This window comes from Erythrolamprus reginae, chromosome 11 (genome assembly GCF_031021105.1).
Source record: "Erythrolamprus reginae isolate rEryReg1 chromosome 11, rEryReg1.hap1, whole genome shotgun sequence".
In the NCBI taxonomy this organism is placed as follows: Eukaryota; Metazoa; Chordata; class Lepidosauria; order Squamata; family Dipsadidae; genus Erythrolamprus; species Erythrolamprus reginae.
Genome location: NC_091960.1, coordinates 24,220,031 through 24,241,950, shown reverse-complemented (window position 1 = coordinate 24,241,950; position 21,920 = coordinate 24,220,031). Strand labels below are relative to the sequence as shown.

At 45.2% G+C, this 21,920-nt stretch overlaps 1 protein-coding gene across 6 annotated transcripts in view; it reads left to right on the top strand.

The window, feature by feature from the left end:
- The window catches only part of MAP7D1 (MAP7 domain containing 1), a 110,260-nt gene that overhangs the window by 16,173 nt on the left and 72,167 nt on the right, over positions 1-21,920 (top strand). For 3 of the 6 annotated variants that reach the window (XM_070763721.1, XM_070763717.1, XM_070763714.1), the window contains exon 2: positions 21,201-21,257. The exons of the other annotated variants lie outside the window; for them this stretch is intronic. In XM_070763721.1, the coding sequence (XP_070619822.1) occupies positions 21,201-21,257 (57 nt within the window). The remainder of the gene's footprint in view (positions 1-21,200; positions 21,258-21,920) is intronic. 6 annotated transcript variants of the gene reach the window in all.

Below are 21,920 nucleotides of genomic sequence, written 5' to 3'. Positions count from 1 at the left end.
GCATCCATCAAAGTTCATACTACATTAATAGCCTGAGTCCTCTATAATCATGCCCCAGGTCTTCAGCATAGTCAGCTATGCTGGATGGAGAATTCTGGGAGTCGAAGTCTGCAAATCTTAAAGTTGCCAAGTTTGAAGACATTATTATTATTATTATTATTATTATTATTAGTAGTAGTAGTAGTAGTAGTAGTAGTAGTAGTAGTAGTATTTATTAGATTTGTATGCTGCCCTTCTCCGAAGACTCGGGACGGCATACAAATCTAACAAATTCTTCATTAAGTCTTCTTCATTAAGTCGTTTCATTCATCAAGAAATGCCTGCAACCCCTCATTTCAACCCCGAGCTATGAAAATTCTCCTTTATCGATTCATCTTGAGATTTCCTTGTTTAGGAAGCAGGGCCTCCCTCTCTTGTTGGAGGATCTCCCCACAGATGGAGAAGCCCACATCAGCATCAAGACTCGTTTGGGGGGGGGGTTGGGATCAGGGCCACTGAGCAAGGGGTTCTTAGAGAGATTAGTCGGGTTTGGAGATGTGGTCCTGACCAGATTGAGGCGGGGCCTTTGATTGGAGGTGGGAACGGCTGAAGAGAAATTCCAAAATGTGGGAAGATGTTGGCTGAGAGGCTGCCACGCGTCATTCCAAGAAGAAACAGGATTCAAATTTGGCATCTCCAAGCACATTGTTGAAAGAATGAACCTCCACAAACTCGCATCTCCACTTTCTTCCATCAGTCTTCGTGTTGATGGAACTTGTATCCAGGCAGGGGTTGCAACTTACCTCCACTACCAGTGTTGATGTGTGTAAAGCTCTAGGTGACTGGTAGGGGCACGCATGCGTTGGAGCAAGAATTGGCTTCTGCGCATGCTCAGGAAGCAAATCTCGCGAGAAGAGATGTGGGCGCGTGAGTGAGATTTAAGTGATATTTTGCTTCCGCACATGCGCAGGAGCAAAACATTGCCAAAACCCGTCAAAATCTCATCCACCCTTGTGAGATTTTGAACACGCAGCTCCATTTTGGCTACCGGAACGCCCCCCCCCCCGGGGTCCAGTTAGGAACCCAATACTGCTGGTGGCCCAATATTTGGAGGCATGCCCAAGGTTGACTTTCCCTGCCAAAGGCTGGATTCACAAAGCATGCATAATTAGGTTCCTTGCAAACCTTAGCAAGTATAATCTTCTAATCAGATAGTCTTTCACTTAACGACCAGTCAAACTTAGGATGGACCGTGAAAAAGCTACTTATGACCTGGATTCACACTTCCAACATCCGTGCACCCCGTGTTATGTGATCGCATTTCGGGTGCTCAGCAACTGGCCTACATTGATGACCATTTGCTGTGTTCCATGTTCACCCGGCAACATTTTAAGAAGCTTTTGATAAAAATTGACTTTTGACTTCTGTTTTTCAGCCAAACCGCTTCATAGCAAACAATTGACTTGCTTAATGACTGCCATAAAAAGGGTGGTAAAATCAGGTCAGTCATATGAATGGCTCCCTTTACAACCGTCATGACTTATAGTCATAATGGGCAGGCTCCATTACAGTCATAAGTTGAGGACTAACTTTAATATAAACCTCACTGGTTTCCTGAACATTTCCAGAATCCAGTTTTCTAGTGAAGGGGTCCAGTCTCTTCCCAGACTGGAAAATGGCACCTGTTGTTCCCATGCCCCCCCCTCTGTATTTTGGAGAAAGGTCACCCCATTTCTCAGGAGTTGCAAATTTCAGGACTGTTCTGTGGCTGAACTGCAGCACTGGAGTCATACTTCTCCATTTACCCCGGCAACCTCAACAAATATTTGCAAAGCTCTGATCAAACATAGGTCTGTACACAGACTGCCTTCCTCCTTCCATAGCTGATACCAGGCAAGTCTAAGATGTGTAGACTTCAACTGTGACATGGGCAGTGTAGGAATGTGAGATACTGTAGATAGATAGATAGATAGATAGATAGATAGATAGATAGATAGATAGATAGATAGATAGGGGATAGATAGATAGATAGATAGATAGATAGATAGATAGATAGATAGATAGATATGATAAAGATGATAAAGATGGATAAAGGTAAGGTAGGTAGATAGATAGGGGACAGATAGATAGAAATGATAGAGATAGACAGACAGACAGACAGATAGATAGAGAGATAGAGAGATGACAGATAGATAGATAGATAGATAGATAGATAGATAGATAGATAGATAGATGATAGATAGAGATGATAAAGATGGATGGATGGGTAGGTAGGGTAGGTAGGGTAGGTAGATAGGTGAGAGATAGATAGAAATGATAGAGATAGACAGACAGACAGACAGAGAGATGAGAGATAGATAGATAGATAGATAGATAGATAGATAGATAGATAGATAGATAGATAGATAGATGATAGATAGAGATGATAAAGATGGATGGGTGGGTTGGTAGGGTAGGTAGATAGATAGGGGAGAGATAGATAGAAATGATAGAGATAGACAGACAGACAGACGGATAGATGAGAGATAGAGAGATGATAGATAGATAGATAGCCAGCCAGCCAGCCAGCCAGCCAGCCAGCCAGCCAGCCAGCCAGCCAGCCAGCCAGCCAGCCAGCCAGCCAGCCAGCCATTGGTGTAAGCCACAATGAATAGGTCTGTACATTTTGTAGTACTGAAATAGAAATCACGGAATAGCTACAGATAATATTAAACCAAGCCGTTGTTTCACTAGCTTGCAATTAAGATTTAAGGAAATTGGGAATTACATCTGCTTGTCTGTAAACCCAAATCAGTGGGACATGGAGAGAAGCTGTTGCTTTTATTTAAAGCAGGCACTAATCATAATTCCTTAGGGTTTAAAAAGTTTACATCATTCAGCAGAGGAAAAAACAGCGGGTATTTCTGAGCTGTATTGAAAAGCTTGGCCTAAACTTTAGGATGAAAATGAAATTCCATTCTGATAGAAAAAAAACACCATTTAGATGAATTTCTAGGAGTAACAGTTTTCTGTATATATAATAGCATTATTTGTCAGCCCCCATTTTGACTTCTTTGGCCAAACCTCACAGCCACCATTGGAGAGAACATTTTTCATTTCAGCCTATTTGCTCCTTAACCAACAGGGCTTCAAGGTTATATTGCATTAAAACAAACATAGCATTATCTCATTTTGGTTTTGGAAGGCGATACAGCAGTCTAGTCTGCTTCTTTTTTAAAAAAAACAACAACAACTCTGATTTAAAACTCTGCACTGCAAATTCATTGACTGAGATGCCTTTTGGTGTTCCAACATCTGGCCTGGAATGAGGATTGCTGACGTAGTTCCTAGACATTGTTGAAAAGAAGAACCGGGAAAGTGCTTCCTGAACCTTTAGAAATAATGCTTTGACCGGCTTCTTTGGACCTGTTCCCAACCTGGAGGAAAAGTAGACAAGCCTATTTCTGACATTTCCCATGTTGAGGCTTCCTTCTCCCCGCTCAGCTTTTCCTGCTTCTGTCCTGTCTTCCTAGGAGTCCTTTCCTGCCCCATCTGGCCTACTTCAGGCAGTTGTCCTACTAAGCTCAGACCTCCAAACCAATTTCCTGCAGGTTAATTATTGCAGTGTTTCCCAACCTTGGCAACTTGAAGATATTTGGACTTCAACTCCCAGAATTCCCCAGCCAGCATTTGCTGGCTGGGGAATTCTGGGAGTTGAAGTCCAGATATCTTCAAATTGCCAAGGTTGGGAAACACTGAATTATTGTATACAAGTCATCAGGTAAGATCTAGGACAGTGATGGGCAACCGTTTGAGCTTGGTGTGTCAAAATTTGCCAAAAACCCGAGCATAACTCAGGTGGTGTGTCACCTTGAGAAAAAAACCACTCTCACTCTCTCTCACTCTCTTCCTTCCTCTCTCATCACTCACTCTTTCTTTCTTGCTCTCTCTCTCTCCCTCTCTCTCTTCCTTTCTTTCCTTCTCTCTTCCTTCCACTTTTTTCTCTTTCTCTCTTTTCCTTCCTTCCCCTCTTCCCCTCCCTCTCCCTCTCTCCTACTCTTCTCCTACTCTTCCTCTCCTGCTTTTCTTTCTCCTCCTCCTTCTCTTCCTCCTCCACTCCTCTTCCTCTCCTCTTCCTCCTCCTCTCCTTTTTCTCCTCCTCTTCCTCTCCTGCTTTTCTTTCTCCTCCTCCTTCTCTTCCTCCTCCTCTCCTTTTCCTCCTCCTCTTCCTCTCCTTTTCCTCCTCTTCCTCCTCCTCTCATTTTTCCTCTTCCTCTTCTCCTTTTCTTTCTCCTCCTCCTTCTCTTCTTCCTCTCCCTTTTCTCCTCCTCTTCCTCCTCCTCTCCTTTTTCTCCTACTCTTCCTCCTCCTCTCCTTTTTCTCCTACTCTTCCTCTCCTGCTTTTCTTTCTCCTCCTCCTTCTCTCCTTTTCCCCCTCTTCCTCCTCCTCTCATTTTTCCTCTTCCTCTTCTCCTTTTCTTTCTCCTCCTCCTTCTCTTCCTCCTCCTCTCCTTTTGCTCCTCCTCTTCCTCTCCTTTTCCTCCTCTCCTTTTTCTCCTACTCTTCCTCTCCTGCTTTTCTTTCTCCTCCTCCTCTTCCTCCTCCTCCTCCTCTTCATCTCCTTTCCCCCCTCCTCCTCCTCTCCTTTTTCTCCTCCTCTTCCTCTCCTTTTCCTCCTCTTCCTCCTCCTCTCCTTTTTCTACTCCTCTTCATCTCCTCCATTTCCTTCTGGTTCTCCTTCTCTTGCTCTTCCTTCTCCTTCTCCTCTTCCGCTTTCTCCTCCTCTCCTTTTCCTCCTCCTCTTCCTCTCCTTTTCCTCCTCTTCCTCCTCCTCTCATTTTTCCTCTTCCTCTTCTCCTTTATCTCTTCCTTCCCCTCTTCCTCCCTTTCTCTCTCCTTCTCGTTCACTTTTCTCTCCCTTCCCTCCTTCTTTCATCTCCTCTTTCCCTCCCTCTTTTTCCCTTCTTTCTCTCCACGTCTCCGGCGGGCAGACGGCTTTGCTAACCGGCACAAGGTTCAAGCCAGCTGCCCGGGAAAGCCCTGTGCCAGCCAGGAAAGCCGGCTTTACGGGAAAGCAGCGCGCTTTTCAAATGTGCTGCTTTCCTGCTGCAACTCTTTCCTGGGGGGGGGGGGGCTAAACAGAGGCGGTGGCGGGGGGTTCAAGGGACCAACAGCCGGTCCTTTTCGAGGCTGCGTTGTTGCAGCGTCTGAGGCCGCCGCTGCCTCCGCCTCCAGGCGAAGGGATCTCCTCGGTGGGTGGCCTCGGAGGCTGCAACAACGCAGCCCCGAAAAGGACCGTCTGTTGGTCCCTTAAACCTGCCGCTGTCGCCCACTGCGGAGATCCCTTCGCCTGGAGGCGGAGGAGGCGGCCTCAGACGCTGCAACAACGCAGCCCCAAAAAGGACCGGCTGTTGGTCCCTTGAACCCGCCGCCGCCGCCTCTGTTCGGGCAAAGGGATCTCCGCAGTGGGCGGCAGCAGCTTGAAGAAACCAACAGCCGATCCTCATTGAGCTGAGTTTCCTTTGGCTTCCTTCGAGGCAGCAGGTGAGCTTTGCAGTTTTGCCTCGAAGGAAGCCAAAGGAAGCTCAGCTCGGGGGCGGGCCTGAAGCAGCCGCCGCCTACTCCGCCCCACGCTTCGGCCGCGCTGGGGCCAAGTAAGCTGAGGCTAGGCCCGTCGCCCCGGCTCCAAGTGCAGGGCCTGGGCGGGCAAGCATTGGGAGGGCCTCGCCGTCACTTGGCGGGAGAACAGCTCCCCTCCCCACGATCCGGGACAGCATGGCCGTCAGCAAGTTAGTGTGCGGGGGTCCTGATGGCTTGCTTACGGTCCCCTCCAGCCGCTCATGCAGGGTTTCCAGGCTTCTCGCGGGGCGGCGAAGAAGCAAAAAAGCGGCACTGAAGGGACCAATACGGTCTGCAGCTTAGCGTCTGGAGGAGGAGGAGGAGGAAAGCCAGGGGGAGGGGAGGAAAGCGGGCCTGCAATTGGCCAATTTCTTTCTCGCCTTCAGGGAGAGGAACTGCTGCTGCTCTGCCATAGGGTGCTTTCCTCCCCGCCCCCTGGCTTTCTTCCTTGCCACCGCCAGACTCTCAGCAGCAGAGTAGAGGGGAGATTCGGGAGCAGCCGCGTGTCACCAAAAATGGCTACGCGTGTCAGTGCTGACACACGTGTCATAGGTTCGCCATCACTGATCTAGGAAGATAGTTAGCAGCTAGTTAGGGCTGGAAAAAAAAGCTACATTCAGAGTATAAGACACACCTGAATTATCAGCCTCTTTTAGTGAGGAAAAGAGGTGCGTTTTATACACCGAAAAATACGGTATATATTTTGAACCCTGAAATAAATGCTTGGCCTTATTGCCATGCACTCAAAAGCCTTATTGGGCTTAGTATCAGGGGATGCCTTATTTTGGAGGAAACAGAATAGAGATAGAGATGGAGATAGAGATATAGAGAGAGAAAAAGGTGTAGATGGAGATATAGGTGATATACTGTAGATAGATACCATATAGATAGATATATAGATATAAAGAGAAAAAGATGTAGATATAGATGTAGGTATAGATGATATAGAAACATAGAAGATTGATGGCCTCATGGTCCATCTAGTCTGTCCTTATACTATTTCCTGTATTTTATCTTAGGATGGATATATGTTTATCCCAGGCATGTTTAAATTCAGTTACTGTGGATTTACCAATCACGTCTGCTGGAAGTTTGTTCCAAGCATCTACTACTCTTTCAGTAAAATAGTTTTTCTCACATTACTTTTAATCTTTCCCCCAACTAACCACAGATTGTGCCCCCTTGTTCTTGTGTTCACTTTCCTATTAAAAACACTTCCCTCCTGAACCATTTAACCCTTTAACATATTTAAATGCTTCCATCATGTCCCCCCTTTCCCTTCTGCCCTCCAGACTATACAGGTTGAGTTCATTAAGTCTTTTTTAACAAGTTTTATGCTTAAGACCTTCCACCATTTTGTAGCCCGTGTTTGGACCCATTCAATTTTATCAATATCTTTTTGTAGGTGAGGTCTGTGTGAGAACTGAACACAGTATTCCAAATGCGCTCTATATAGCGGGATCACAATCTCCCTCTTCCTGCTTGTTATATTTATTTATTATTTTATTTATTATTTATTATTTAGATTTGTATGCCGCCCCTCTCCGCAGACTCGCAGACTTACACCTCTAGCTATGCAGCCAAACATTCTACTTGCTTTCCCTACCGCCTGACTGCACTGTTCACCCATTTTGAGACTGTCAGAAATCACTACCCCTAAATCCTTCTCTTCTGAAGTTTTGGCTAACACAGAACTGCCAATACAATACTCAGATTGAAGATTCCTTTTGCCCAAGTGCATTATTTTACATTTGGAAACATTAAACTGCAGTTTCCATTGCTTTGACCACTTATCTAGTAAAGCTAAATCATTTGCCATATTACAGACAGACGCCTCCAGGAATATCAACCCTATTGCACACTTTAGAGTCATCAGCAAATAGGCAAACCTTCCCTACCAAACCTTCCCCTATGTCACTCACAAAGATATTAAAAAGAATAGGACCCTTGTGGCATAGAGATAGAGAGATATAGATACATATATACAGAGAGATAAAGATGTAGTTGTAGATATAGATGATATAGATACAGATATAGATATAGTTATATAGATATAGATAGATATATAGATATGCACTCAAAAGCCTGATTGGGCTTGTTATCAGGGGATGTTTTATTTTGGGGGAAACGGGATAGATATAGATATACTGTGTTTCCCTGTCTTATATTTTTTTGAACTCTAAAATAAGTGCTTGGCCTTATTGTCATATACTTAAAAGCCCAATTGGGCTTATTATCAGGGGATGTCTTATTTTTTTTTGTGGGGGGGGACAGGGTAGGCAGTATAAGAATATAAAGTTGCATTCACTTGCAACCCATTGAGGGCTTCCACTCAAGTGCCTTTCAGTCCTTCTCTGGCCCCACATGGCAGCCAAACAAAATTAGGAAGAATTATTGGGGTATTTGTTGGTAAACTGCAGGAAATGCTTCTTAAAAAACAACTTGTTTCTCCTTCTTGTCTCTTCGTTGTTACCTTCTTCCTTCTCTTCAATGGAGCAAAACCTAAGTTCCCTTCTGGGTCTTGGAAACTAGGAGAATATCAACATACTCCCCTGGCCCTTAAAATGCAGAGGATGGTTGGAGCAATGGCCACAGTATCGCTGCAGACAGTTGCTTCTGTTGTGGCCTTTTCCACCTTGATTCTAATTCTCCATATTTTGAGGCTAAGGTGTTCCCTAACTCTGCTTCCTTGCAACCAACAAAGCAGATCTTCCACCACTGAGTGGCAGCTGCTGTCTCTCTGTACCTGGAGAGTCTCCGCAGCCCCCTTATAAGTGAACATTTTAAAGCTCTTGTGCTTCCATTGTTCCTATCACCCATCTCCTCCCACTTATGACTGCATGACTGTAACTTTGTTGCTTGTATCCTTACAATTTATATTGATTGTTTCTCAGTATGGTTTGATTGCTTATTTGTACCCTATGCCTATCATTAAGTGTCGTACCTTATGATTCTTGATGAACTTATTTCATTTATGTACACTGAGAGCATATGCACCAGACAAATTCCAATCACATTTGGCCAATAAAGAGTTCTGTTCTGCTCCGCTCCGTTCCATTATTCTATCCTATCCTATCCTATCCTACCCTACCCTTCTCTGCTCTATTCCATTCTATTCCTCCTCTATATTCTATTGTACTCTACTCTACTCCATTCCATTCCATTCCTCCTCTATATTCTATTCCATTCCATTCTATTCTTTCCTCTATAATGGCAGTGGTCCCATCAAAATGTGATGCCAGGCTTTTCTGCTGTGGCTTGGGAGGGATGGACCCACTGCTACATTTAAAAAAAATAAAAATAAGTGGGGGTGGGGCAAGGTCCCTGATTTTTCCTGGTTAGGAGAGAATGGATTGTTACATGCATGTCAGCGTAAGGTGTCACAAATACCTAGTTGGTAAAGAGGACAGAATTAGCAGGGGTGGCAAAGTGGACTTGATTAGAGAAAGGACAAATAACTTGAAACTATTTAGGGACTTTTTGCTGAAATAAGGGGAAAAAATGACCTTGGTGATTCCCTATAGGTCTGATGACTAGAAAAAGTAGGAAATGGAAAGAAGGAAGTTAAGCTGTAACCTTAAAGAGAAAAATATAAATACAGTATACTGTACTTGTAACTGCGGTTTAGAAAATCAGAAGTTGCTTCTTTATAGTTTTTGCTTTTCCTTCCCTTTCCAATCTTTCCTTCTTTCCTCCCTCCCTCCCTCCTCCCTCTCTCCTTCCCTCCTTCCCTCCCTCCCTTGTTCCCCTCCCCTGTTTTTTCCTTTGCACTTTTTCTTCCTTTCCTAATTTTTTTCCTTTCAAAATTGGAATTGTTGTTATTCTTTGAAAAAGTTCTGTAATAAAAGTTATATAAGAGAGAGAGAGAATGAGCGGAGCCATGAATGGGCGAGAGACAGTGGCTGTGGTTAACAAGAGGTTCCTGTGACCCACTTTGGGATGCCTGCTTTCCCCGTGAAGCTGACTCAAGAATGCCGGCAGGGCCTTCCCGTCTCAGCCCATCACCCTCCAGGAGGCTTAGAAACACTCAGCGCTGCATAGCAAACATCCACAGATCCAAAGGGAGACAGTGGGATGGATACAGTGGCCAGCATCTTCTTTGGCCGCTGCTGTTCCTGCTGCCACATTTCACACTCTGCCAGCAAGCCACTCTTCCAACCACCCCTGTCTGTGCCCTGCCGGCAGCATTTTATGGAGAGCAAAGTGGGGCTGCGGTTTGGTTTCAAACCCACACTTAAGTCCCTGTCTCTTTGGCCACTGCCTGCCTTGCCCTGTAATTGGCGAAGGAGCGGAGCAGACAGGAAAAGACACCAAGGATCCCCAAAAATGGCCACCTTCCCAATCAGGGACAGCCAATGAGAGAGCTGTAGCTGGTGCTGACTCTTTCAATTTTGGGATTTATTTTTTTTTAATCTCCCATAGTCTTGGCTTTAATTATAGGGAGAACCGATTGGAAGGAGCAGTGAGCGACGTTTTCTCTTCTGGCTGGGTGCGTTAAGGCCCAAAGCATAGCAGATGCTTGCTAAATTGTATGGCGTGCCACATGGACAAGATCAAAGCAAGATTTCCCCCGCTTTGGGTTTTGCTCTGACTCTGCCCCCCTCCCCCCATAGGAGCATTCTGAATTGGTTCTGTCTGCATCATCTGCTGAACCTGGTTAATCTAAACTGGGATAGTTGGCCTCCTCTGGGTCCCGTCGACTAAGCAATGCAGGTTGGCGGGACCACAGGGGAGGGCCTGCTCTGTGGCTGCCCCGGCTCTATGGAACCAGCTTCCACCCAATGTCTGTACCGCTCCCACCCTGCTGGCCTTTTGTAAGGCCACAAAGACCTGGCTGTGTCGGAAGGCCTGGGGGCCCTAAATGTTTACATCCTAGATGGCCAATTTTATGAATGGTGTGCATGTGTATGACTGTAACTGCTTTTTATATTTTTATGGGCTTTTTGGTTTTATAACGTTTTAGTCTCAGAAATGTTTGACTTCTTTTATCTTTTGTATCTATTTTATTGTATTTTTACTATTGTTGTAAGCCGCCCTGAGTCTTTCGGGATTGGGTGGCATAGAAGTCGAATAAATAAATACATAAATAATTGGGATTTTTGTGGGTGGGTGGGTTGCCATCTCACGTGAACTTGGGCTGCTTTCAGTAGCATCTGTTGCGGAGTCAGAGTGATACAAGCAATGTTGTGGAGTCCATGTGCAGGTCCTTTTCTACAGGTGTAGCGATGCTCGGTACATTGTGGCTTCCGGTCATTCAAACATGGGATAGGAGAGAGTTTGGGTGCTGTTCCCTAATGAATTCATGTCTGGCTTGGATTATTATGCTGATCCTAAAAATGGGTTCATTTAGCCGCCCTGAGTCTTCGGAGAGGGGCGGCATACAAATCTAATTAATAATAATAATAATTATTATTATTATTATTATTATTATTATTATTATTATTATTATTATTTTGTAAAGGGAGCATGTGCGTGCAATCACAGCAAGGTTTTGGATAGATAATTGTGCTAGTTCTGTGCAAACAAGGAAAAAAACACCTTTTAGGACAAAAGTCAGGTGAATAATTTCATCCCCTTCTGCTCTTAAATAATAATAATAATAATAATAATAATAATAATAATAATAATAATAATAATAATTTATTAGATTTGTATGCCGCCCCTCTCCATAGACTGGGAGCGGCTCACAACAAAATAATAACAGTATAACAAATCTAATATTAAAAACATCTAAAAACCCAACATTAAAACCATACAACACAATCGTACCATGCGTAAACTATATAAGCCTGGGGGTATCTTAGTTCCCCCATGCCTGGCAACAAAGGTGGGTCTTTTAAAAACTTATTCCAAAGGGCCGGGGCCGCCACAGAAAAGGCTCTTCCCCTGGGGCCTACTAATCGACACTGTTTAGTCGACGGGACCCAGAGAAGGCGAACTCTGTGGGACCTTATTGGTTGCTGGGATTTGTGCAGCAGAAGACGGACCAGAATTCTGAATAATTCTGCATTTACGGACAGAGAAGTTTTCGTGGTGTGGCAGCTGCACTTATTTGCTTTCCCACAGTCATATGAAAAGTCAGGATCCAGGCAAAATCCATTTTAAAGATAACAAACCCCCAAGAGGCGAAAAAGGCCTTGAAGATGCCTGTCTACCAGAACAGCTAGCTAAGCAGTGGTAACAGCAGCTTAAAAATATCAACAGAACGCTGCTCCCAGTCTTGTGATCCAACATAGATAGCATGCAAGAAAAAACAGTGATGAGGAGCAAGCTACCTCAGTTGGATCTTCAAGTTTCTGGTTCTTCGGATGACCTGTTGGGGTGATAACAGTTCTAACTGAAGGATGAAATGATTGGCACACCAGAATTAGATGAAATATATATTTCATATTCATATTTCAATCATTATTTTCCAATTCATACCTTTCCAATCTACTGTGGTGAAAACTGGTTGAGTCTCGTGATACATTTATAAGTTGTCATTTATTCCTGCATAATTGCTGGCCACAAACGTCAGGATTTCTGGAATCTTGCAGAAAATGGTGATGGTGCTTTTGATAGAAGAGCCAGGTGCTAATTTTGGAATAGGCAGGAGATAAGAGAGCCAAGAAACATTGGAAAATGCATTGTCAGGGTTCCAAATAGCATTCAGAATTAAATCAGAGTCTGAGTCAAAAGTGTTCCTAAAAGTCCCCAATTTATTAATAGAGAGAGCCATGTTGGCACATCTGGGAAAAACCCAAACTTAAAGTCCTCTGGGTTTCACCACCCAATTGAAAGTTCAAGCCCTTGCCCCCACACCCACAAATTCATAACGTTGTCCAATCTCCCATTGCCATTGCCCCCACAATCTGGGTCCTCATTTTACCCATATCGGAAGGATGGAAGGCTGAGTCAACCTTCAGCCGGTGATGAGATTTGAGCTGCTTATCTACAGTCAGCTTCAGTGGCCTGCAGTACAGCACTCTACCTGCTGCGCCACCCCGGCTCTTTAAGTTGAAGTCCATCCATCTTCAAGTTCCCAAGGTGGAGAAAATATGCCTGAAGCCTATTCTTTGTAGATGGAGGCGCTGCTTTAAACAATTATTGCAAAGGCATTCGCTCCTAAGTAATCCGAAACAAGGCACAGCCCAGGTAGAAGTTAATGCTCTAAGTGTGCAGGAGGCTTCTCGTGATTCATCCGTGTTGAAATAAGCCCAGAACGGGAGCTTCAGGGATTAAGTCCCTGCCTTATTCTGCCACACCCACAGTTTCCTCTTTGTTGCGTTAGCTCATCACGAGATGTTGACTTTTGTGTGAAGACACTTCTGTTTTTTAATGATTTGTGGATTCACGATGAGGGGTGGTGGTGGTATTCGAACCTGCAGATGAGTGGTTCTCAAGCTTTTTGAATCTGCGACACGATATTGAACAGTCCTGTGGCACACCACAAAATTCTTCATTGCGTACACATATTTTAAAATGTGTAGGACCTGATTGGAAGGGAAATTATTCAATGTTTTAAAATATATGCTCATAATAATAGCAGTGGTTCTCAACCTGGGGGGTAGGACCCCTTTGGGTGTCGAACGACCATTTCACAGGAGTTGCCTAAGACCACTGTACAGTGATACCTCGTCTTACAAACGCCTCGTCATACAAACTTTTCGAGATACAAACCTGGGGTTAAAGATTTTTTTGCCTCTTCTTACAAACTATTTTCACCTTACAAACCCACCGCCGCCCCTGGGATGCCCCACCTCCGCACTTCTGTTGCCAGCGAAGCACCCGCTTTTGCGCTGCTGGGATTCCCCTGAGGCTCCCCTCCATGGGGAACCCCGTCTCCGGACTTCCGTGTTTTTGTGATGCTGCAGGAGAATCCCAGCAGGGGAATCCCAGCAGTGCAAAAACAGGCGCTTCGCTGGCAACGGAAGTTCGGAGTGGGGTTTCCCAGCAAGGGGAGCCTCAGTGAAATTGCAGCATCGCAAAAACACAGAGGTCCGGAGGTGGGGTTTCCCATGGAGGGGAGCCTAAGGGGAATCCCAGCAGCGCAAAAACAGGCGCTTCGGCTGGCAAAAGGGGTGAATTTTGGGCTTGCACGCATTAATCGCTTTTCCATTGATTCCTATGGGAAACATTGTTTCATCTTACAAACTTTTCACCTTAAGAACCGCGTCCCGGAACCAATTAAGTTTGTAAGACAAGGTATCACTGTATTAGGAACTAAATCTTCTATCCTAGTGCCTTGGAACATATTTTTACAGTCCGACCAATCAGGTGTTTACAGTGGGGTTGTCCCTCTGACCTTCCTGCCAATCAGCTTAAAGTTCTGTTGGGAGAATGGTGCTAGACTTGTGGTTGGCGGTCACCAGAACATGAAGACATGTATTAAAGGGTCGCGGCATTAGAAAGGTTGAGAACCACTGCATAGAAAAAAGAAGAAAAACCCCATGCCACAAAAGCTCTCAGCGCACTCGAAACATGCATGTCCATGTGTTGTGGCACGCTTGTTGGAAACCACTGCTTTGGCTGATTTATTCCCATTTGTGTAATATGCAAATGAACCGCCTTCTATGGTTTTTAAGGATGAAATTCTAAGTGTGACTGTCAGTTTTTTAAAAAAAAAAGGCAGTTCTGTAGTAAAGCTGCTTATAATAATGTGCAAAATCTTTGTTGGGGGTCTTGACAGATGAAAACAGTCCTTGGCATTCTGAATGAAGACAGTTTATAGCATGATGCAAGTGGTCCTCGAATTATGACCCTTTGTTAAATGACTGTTCAAACTTATAATGGTACTGAAATTTACAACAGGTCCTCGCAGATATGACCATTGAAGGGATCAAATGATCACCATTTTTGACCTTCCCTGGAGGCTTCCAAAAAGCAAAGTCAATACGGGAATCCGGATTTGCTTAACAACCACATAATGACTGGCAAAAAGTTTGTAGTATCGGGTACAGTTCACTTAACATATTCCTTACTGAAAGAAGTCTCAGTCTCAGTTGTGGTTGTAAATTTATTTATTTATTTATTGATTCATTGATTCATTGATTCATTGATTCATTCATTCATTCATTCATTCATTCATTCATTAGATTTGTATGCCGCCCCTCTCCGTAGACTCGGGGCGGCTCACAGCATACAATAAGACAATTCACAACAAATCTAATAAATTAAAAAAACATTAAAAAACCCCATTATTAAACCAGTCATACACACAGTCACACCATACATAAATTATATAGGCCCAGGGGAGGGAGGGGGAATGCCTCAATTCCCCCATGCCTGACGGCAGAGGTAAGTTTTAAGGAGTTTATGGAAGGCAAGGAGGGTGGGGGCAGTTCTTATATCCGGGGGGGAGCTGGTTCCAGAGGGTCGGGGCCGCCACAGAGAAGGCTCTTCCCCTGGGACCCGCCAGACGACATTGTTTAGTCGACGGGCCCCGGAGAAGGCCAACTCTGTGGGACCTAATTGGTCGCTGGGATTCGTGCGGCTTGATTGAGGACTACCTGTAATACTTTTGTATATGCATCTTTGGGGCTGCTAATTTGACTATTTCATCCTATCCTGCACATGCCCCACTGAGTCTAGGGGCAGCTTCTCAAGAGATTCAGGCAAAGGTCTACCTGCACAACAGCTTCACTATCTGACCCATTATGAAATTGCTATGGTAAGCATTGAATTGGGGACCTTCAGGCAGGAATTCCCTGGCCATCTCTGCAGATACTTTTCTGCTTAAGGTTAGCCCAGAGTCTCTCATCCTCACCAACTTTAAGAGGTGTGGACTTCAACTTGTAAAATTTCCCATCCGGCAGGAATGAAATTCAAAAATATTTTCTAATGGTTCTGTGGGTGTGGATTGATGGGCGTGGCAGGGGAAGGATACTTCAAAATCCCCATTCCCTAACCACTCCTGGAGGAAGGATATTGCAAAATCCCCATTCCCTAACCATTCTTGGGGGAAGGATACTGCAAAATCCCCATTTCCTCCCCATTCCTAGGGAAAGGACAAAATCCCACTCAGGAGAAGGATACTGCAAAATTCCCATTTCCTCCCCATTCCTAGGGAAAGGACAAAATCCCACTCAGGGGAAGGATACTTCAAAATCCCCATTCCCTAACCACTCCTGGAGGAAGGATATTGCAAAATCCCCATTCCTTAACCACTTCAGGGGGAAGGATACTGCAAAATCCCCATTCCCTAACCATTCTTGGGGGAAGGATACTGCAAAATCCCCATTTCCTCCCCATTCCTAGGGAAAGGACAAAATCCCACTCAGGGGAAGGATACTGCAAAATTCCCATTTCTTCCCCATTCCAAGGGGAGGATACTGTAAAATCCCCATTCCCTCCCCACTCTGGGGCCAGCCAGAGGTAGTACAGTGATCCCTCGATTATCGCGAGGGTTCCGTTCCAAGACCCCTCGCGATAATCGATTTTTCGCGATATAGTGGTGCAGAAGTAAAAACACCATCTGCGCATGCGCACCCTTTTTTTCCATGGCTGCGCATGCGCAGATGGTGTTTTTACTTCCGCACCTGGGAAGACCCAGGGAAGGTTCCTTCCGCCGGCCAGCAGCTGATCTGCTCGGCAGCGCCGCAGCAGCGAAGAGCCGAAGATCGGGGTTTCCCCTTTGCGTGGGCGGCGGGGAAGACCCAGGGAAGGTTCCTTCCGCCGCCCAGCAGCTGATCTGCTCGGCAGCACCGCAGCAGCGAGGAGCCGAAGATCCGGGTTTCCCCGCCGCCCACGCAAAGGAGAAACCCGGATCTTCGGCTCCTCGCTGCTGCGGCGCTGCCGAGCAGATCAGCTGCTGGGCGGCCGAAGGAACCTTTCCTGGGTCTTCCCCGCCGCCCACGCAAAGGGGAAACCCAGATCTTCGGCTCCTCGCTGCTGCGGCGCTGCCGAGCAGATCAGCTGCTGGGCGGTCGAAGGAACCTTCCCTGGGTCTTCCCCGCCGCCCACGCGCCGCTCGAGAGCAAGAGGGGGAGAGATAGAGAAAGAGAGAGAAGGAAAGAAAGAGATGAGAGAGGGAGGAAGAGAGTGTGAGAGAGGAAGAAGCAAGATAGAGAAAGAGAGAGAAAGATGAGAAAGGAAGAGAGTGATGTCATCAGGTGGGAAAATATTTTTAAATAATATTTTTTTGAAAAATCGCGATATAGCGTTTCGCGAAGATCGAGATCGCGAAAATCGAGGGATCACTGTATTTGCAGGTTCTCCGAACTACTCAAAATGTCCACTACCGGTTCTCCAGAACCTGCTGAATTTCACCCCTGCCATCTGGCATGGGGAACTCAAGATCTGAGGGTGTCGAACTGGGACATTCCATTATCCTCTCCTCTCCTCCTGCAAGTCCAGTTTTTCTTTTTTAAGATATGCAAGCGATCTGTGGCAGGGATGTGCAATGTGGTGCCCTAAGTGGTGTTTCCCAAGCTTAGCACTTCCGAAGAGATGTGGGCTTCAACTCCCAGAATTCTGCAGCCGGCACCTCTTAGAAGAAGTTGCTGAATCTTAAGAAACCCTGCGTGAGAGGTTTGAACCAGATGAGAACCATTTCGTTTATTCTTCAGGCTTTGGACTTGATTCCCCCTCCCCCCCCCCCGCTCCCTATCAAAGTCTGAATGTGGATCTCAGGATGATTCTGTTTTGAAAAAAACGGTTTTAATTAATCGTGCGTTATAGAGCTAATCCAAGCCTTCTCTGGCAAATCTTATTGTTCTAAAGGTAATCCAGTGTGTTAAGCCAGTCTTATCATTTTAATCCTCTACCTTTTATCCTCCCTGATGCCATCTTTCCTCGCCACCTCCTGCCCACATCAATCCGTCAGGCCTTCTCAGAAGTTCTTGGAAGCTCCACATCAGGCAGTGTTATCTCCTGCCGCCCTGCTCCACCCGTTTTCCCTGGGGGCCCTCTCCCATCTTCCTTTTGAGCTGCTGCTGCGCCACCCCTTAGTGCACAGCTTGGGTGTTTATGCATGCTTGCACATACACCAAGAGGAGTGTGTGTGCGTGTGTGTTTCTGTGTGTGTGCAGAGGAACAGCGAGCATCCTGTCTCCTTTCTGGCTCTCCGTCCCTGCATACAAACTTTGGGAAGGGTCACAGGGTGGGTGGGGGAGGCAGAACGAAAACTGAAAGTGATCTTGTGAGCTTGGAAAACAAGTTTGCCTGCTTGGGAAGTCAGTGGACTTTGCAAAGTTGGTGGTTTTTGTCCAAGACAAAGCCAGCACTAGCCAGAAATGTCCCCCGTCCCCTTACAGGGGCGGGTGCCAAGGGGCTGAATCAGGGGCGGATTGCTATTACCGCACCACCGGTGCGCAGCTTCGGTTCTCTTGCGCCCATGCGCTGTGTGTGCATGTTTTTGCTCCTGCACATGCGCAGGAATAAAAAACGTACTGAAATCTTGTGAGGGGGACACATGTTTTGTGTGAGATTTCATTGAATATTTTTGGTTCCGCACATGCACAGAAGCAAAAAATTGCAGAAATCTCATTTATTTATTTATTTATTTATTTATTTATTTATTTATTTATTTATTTATTTATTTATTTATTTATTTATTTATTTTTTAGATTTGTATGCCGCCCCTCTCCGCGGACTCGCATGAGATTTTGCTTCTGCACATACACCCAAAGTAAAAATACGGAAAATAGATGGTGGCATCCATGGGACTGGCACCATAGTGGCAGTGCGCAAATGACACAATCTGGCGGCCACTGCCAGTGCGTCGTCCCCTAACACAGTGTTTCCCAACCTTGGCAACTGGAAGATATTTGGACTTCAACTCTCAGAATCCCCCAGCCAGTTGCCAAGGTTGGGAAACATTGCCCTAACGTACCGCTATCAACCCACTACTGGGGTGAATCCTAGATCCAACATCTGCCTCATTATTTATTATTTATTAATTTGATTTCTATGCCCGCTTTTCTCGAGGCGACTCATTACTCATGGAACGGTCTGTTTCAGCTGATCCACTGTGGAAATGGGAAAAGGGCTAGAAATGATTGCTCATCTCCGCATGCTTGGCACACGGACACGCATACAGAGCCGGGGTGGCGCAGCAGGTAGAGTGCAGTACTGCAGGCCACTGAAAGCTAACTGCTAGATCTGTAGGTCAGCGGTTCAAATCTCATCAACGGCTCAAGGTTGACTCAGCCTTCCATCCTTCTAAGGTGGGTAAAATGAGGACCCGGATTGTGGGGGCAATAGGCTGGTGGCTGTTTAAAAGTGCTATTGCTAACATGTTGTAAGCCGCCCTGACTCTAAGGAGAAGGGTGGCATGAAAGAAAGAAAGAAAGAAGGAAGGAAGGAAGGAAGGAAGGGAAAGAAAGAAAGAAAGGAGCAAGGGAGGGAGGGAGGGAGGAAGGGAAAGAAAGAAAGGAGGGAGAGAGGAAGGAAGGAAGGAAGGGAAAGAAAGAAAGAAGGGAGGGAGGGAGGGAGGAAGGAAAGGAAGGGAAAGAAAGAAAGAATAGTACACATACACACCGCCTGTTCCCAACCTTCTCGAATCTGTACTGAGAGATAGCAAGATGAAAACAGCCTGATCTGCTTAGGCCTTATCAAGTCAGCAGAGATAATTCGGCATAACTATAAACACGGCCTCCTGCATCACATGTGGTAGACTGGCTTGGGGTAGGGTGGGTTTCTTAACAGAACCCCTATTGATCCAAGGAAGAAATCTGTGAGCCTGCCGCTAATTTCACACTCGGTCATTGATCAGCCAAGCTTAAAAGAACAATAACAGAACAAAGTCAACCAACGCAATTGTGATGCGTTCGATGTACCATCAAAACTCGGACCAGAATTTCCATGGCTAAGCAACTGAGTCCCTCCTGATTTTTACAACCTTTTTTTTTGTGGCCACGGTTTTTAAGAGAACCATGTAGTCAGTAAGTGAATTCAGCTTTCTGCATTGCCTTTGTTTGTGAAAAGCCGGCTGAGAAGGTGGCGGATCGTGATCCCATGACCCCAGGATACTAAAATCATTATAAAATACTGTATTCCCTGCATGTAAAACAGACTTTTCCTCACCTAAAAGAGAGTGGAAACATTGGTGTGTCTTATACACCGAATACAGGCATTTTTGGCCTCCCGAAACCCCAAACTGCACATCCTATTTTTGCTAAATGCAGGCCTATTTTTTGCAAAAACTGGCTGCGCAGAGGTTTTGGGAGAACTGCAGAGTGATCTTGGGGGCTGGGGATGGCTTTTCTCCCTGTTTACCTCTTCAAAATCCTGGTGCATCTTATACTCTGGGGTGTATAGGGCAAAAATGAGCAGGGTAAAAATGCAATGCCTGGGGGGTTTTGGAGGTGAAAAATGGGCCTGTTTTTCAGTAAAATGGGCATTTTTGCCTTCCCCAGACTCTGCAGGCCTCCCAAATCCCGTGTTTGCTGTTTGCAAAAATGGGGTGCACAAGAGGGTTTGGGAGGCCTGCAGAGTGATCTTGGGGGCTGGGGAGGGCTTTTTTCTCTTGTTTACCTCTTCGAAATCCTGGTGCATCTTATACTCCGGTGTGTCTCATAGTTCAAAAAATACAATACATATTGGTTGCCAGGCATCCAAATTTTGATCTCATTACCATGGGGATGCTGCAACAGTCTTAAATATGAAGACTGGTTGCAAGTAACTTTTTTCAGTGTCGTCAGAACTCCAAATGGCCATAAACTGATAGCTGCAAGTCGAGGACCCCCTGTAGCAAAATAAATCACGTAGTGCAACATAACCTCCTTCATTACTATGTTAATATAGTTGCCACCCAGAGGAGAATTCTGAAACATGAATAGGTACAATATGAAAACAAAACTTCTATATTGCCGCTCCGAGTCTCCAGAGAGGGGTGGCATACAAATCTAATAAATAATAATAATAGTAAATAATAATAATAATATATCCCCTAACAATTCATTAGTTAAGCTGTACCACACCAAATATTTAAAATAAAAGTAAACATGTCTTTACCAATTATATTTTTCTTACTGTATGCATATTCCAAATTACTCTTTTTTTAAAAACTAAAAAAATATATGAGTGCTTTATTATTTAAATTATTTATAGTTGAAAACCAATGGTTCCAAATATGTGAAATGCAACATATTGATCCACCCCACCTTACTGCATCTTCTTTGTTATAACTTACTGGTTTGTTAGAGGAGCCATGAAGGCACGGAGGTTAAAATGCAGTACTACAGGGCTAATTCTCTGCTCACTCCAGGAGTTTGATTTTGACCAGGTCAAGGTTAATTCAACCTTCCATCTTTCTGAAGTCGTTAAAATGTGGAGGCAGATTGTTGAGGGAAATAGACTGACTCTGTAAACCGCTTAGAGGGCTGTAAAACACTATGAAGTGGTGGTATATAAGTCTAAGTGATATTGGGAAGGAGGGAAGAAAGGAAGGAAGGGAAGGAAGGAAGGAAGGAAGGAGCGAGCTGTGGTGGCGCAGTGGCTAGAATGCTGTATTGCAGGCTAATTCTGTCGACTGCCAGCAGTTTGTTCCTGACTGGCTCAAGGTTGACTCAGCCTTCCATCCTTCCGAGGTGGGTAAAATAAGGACCCAGATTGATGGAGGCCATAGGCTGACCACTTAGAGACGGCTGTAAAGCATCGTGAAGCAGTATATAAATCTAAGTGCTACTGCTATTGTTTAATAGATGGATTACTGGAATGCTGCAATCATGCCATGGAAAGCTGGCTACTCCAATTCTCCAGTAAGTGAACAAATACAATATAAACTGTTATCAGCAGGTGCTTAGCGCACATGACGTGGCACGTGCTTTGCATATTTATATGGGAGCCTGGCAGATGCCAAAAAAGGAAGCTGTCTGGGCATCTCTGCTTCTGTGGAAACATGTACACTGTCAGCAGTTGGGAGGGTTGAAAGCAAAGAGCAGATTCTGGTTGAATCTGGATTTGAAAATGCTTCCAAAATGTGCTGTAACAGAGACCGAGCCATGTCCTTCCTCTCTGGCAATCATAAGACCAGCGTCCCTATATCTTTTATTATTTATTTATTTATTTATTTATTTATTTATTTATTTATTTATTTATTTGCTTGCTTGCTTGCTTGCTTGCTTGCTTGCTTGCTTGCTTGCTTGCTTGCCTACCTACCTACCTACCTACCTACCTACCTACTTACTTACTTACTTACTGACTTACTTACTTACTTATTGTTAGAGTTGAAAGGGACCATGCAGGTCATCAAGTCCAACCCCCTGCCTGAGCAGGAATCCTAAAGCACCCCAGCCAAGTGGCAGTCCAATCTCCTCTTGAAAGTGTCCAGAGTTGGGGAGTTCACAACCTCCGCAGGCAGGTTGTTCCAATGGTTGATCGCTCTGACCGTCCGGAAGTTCTTCCTTACTTCTAGGTTGAAT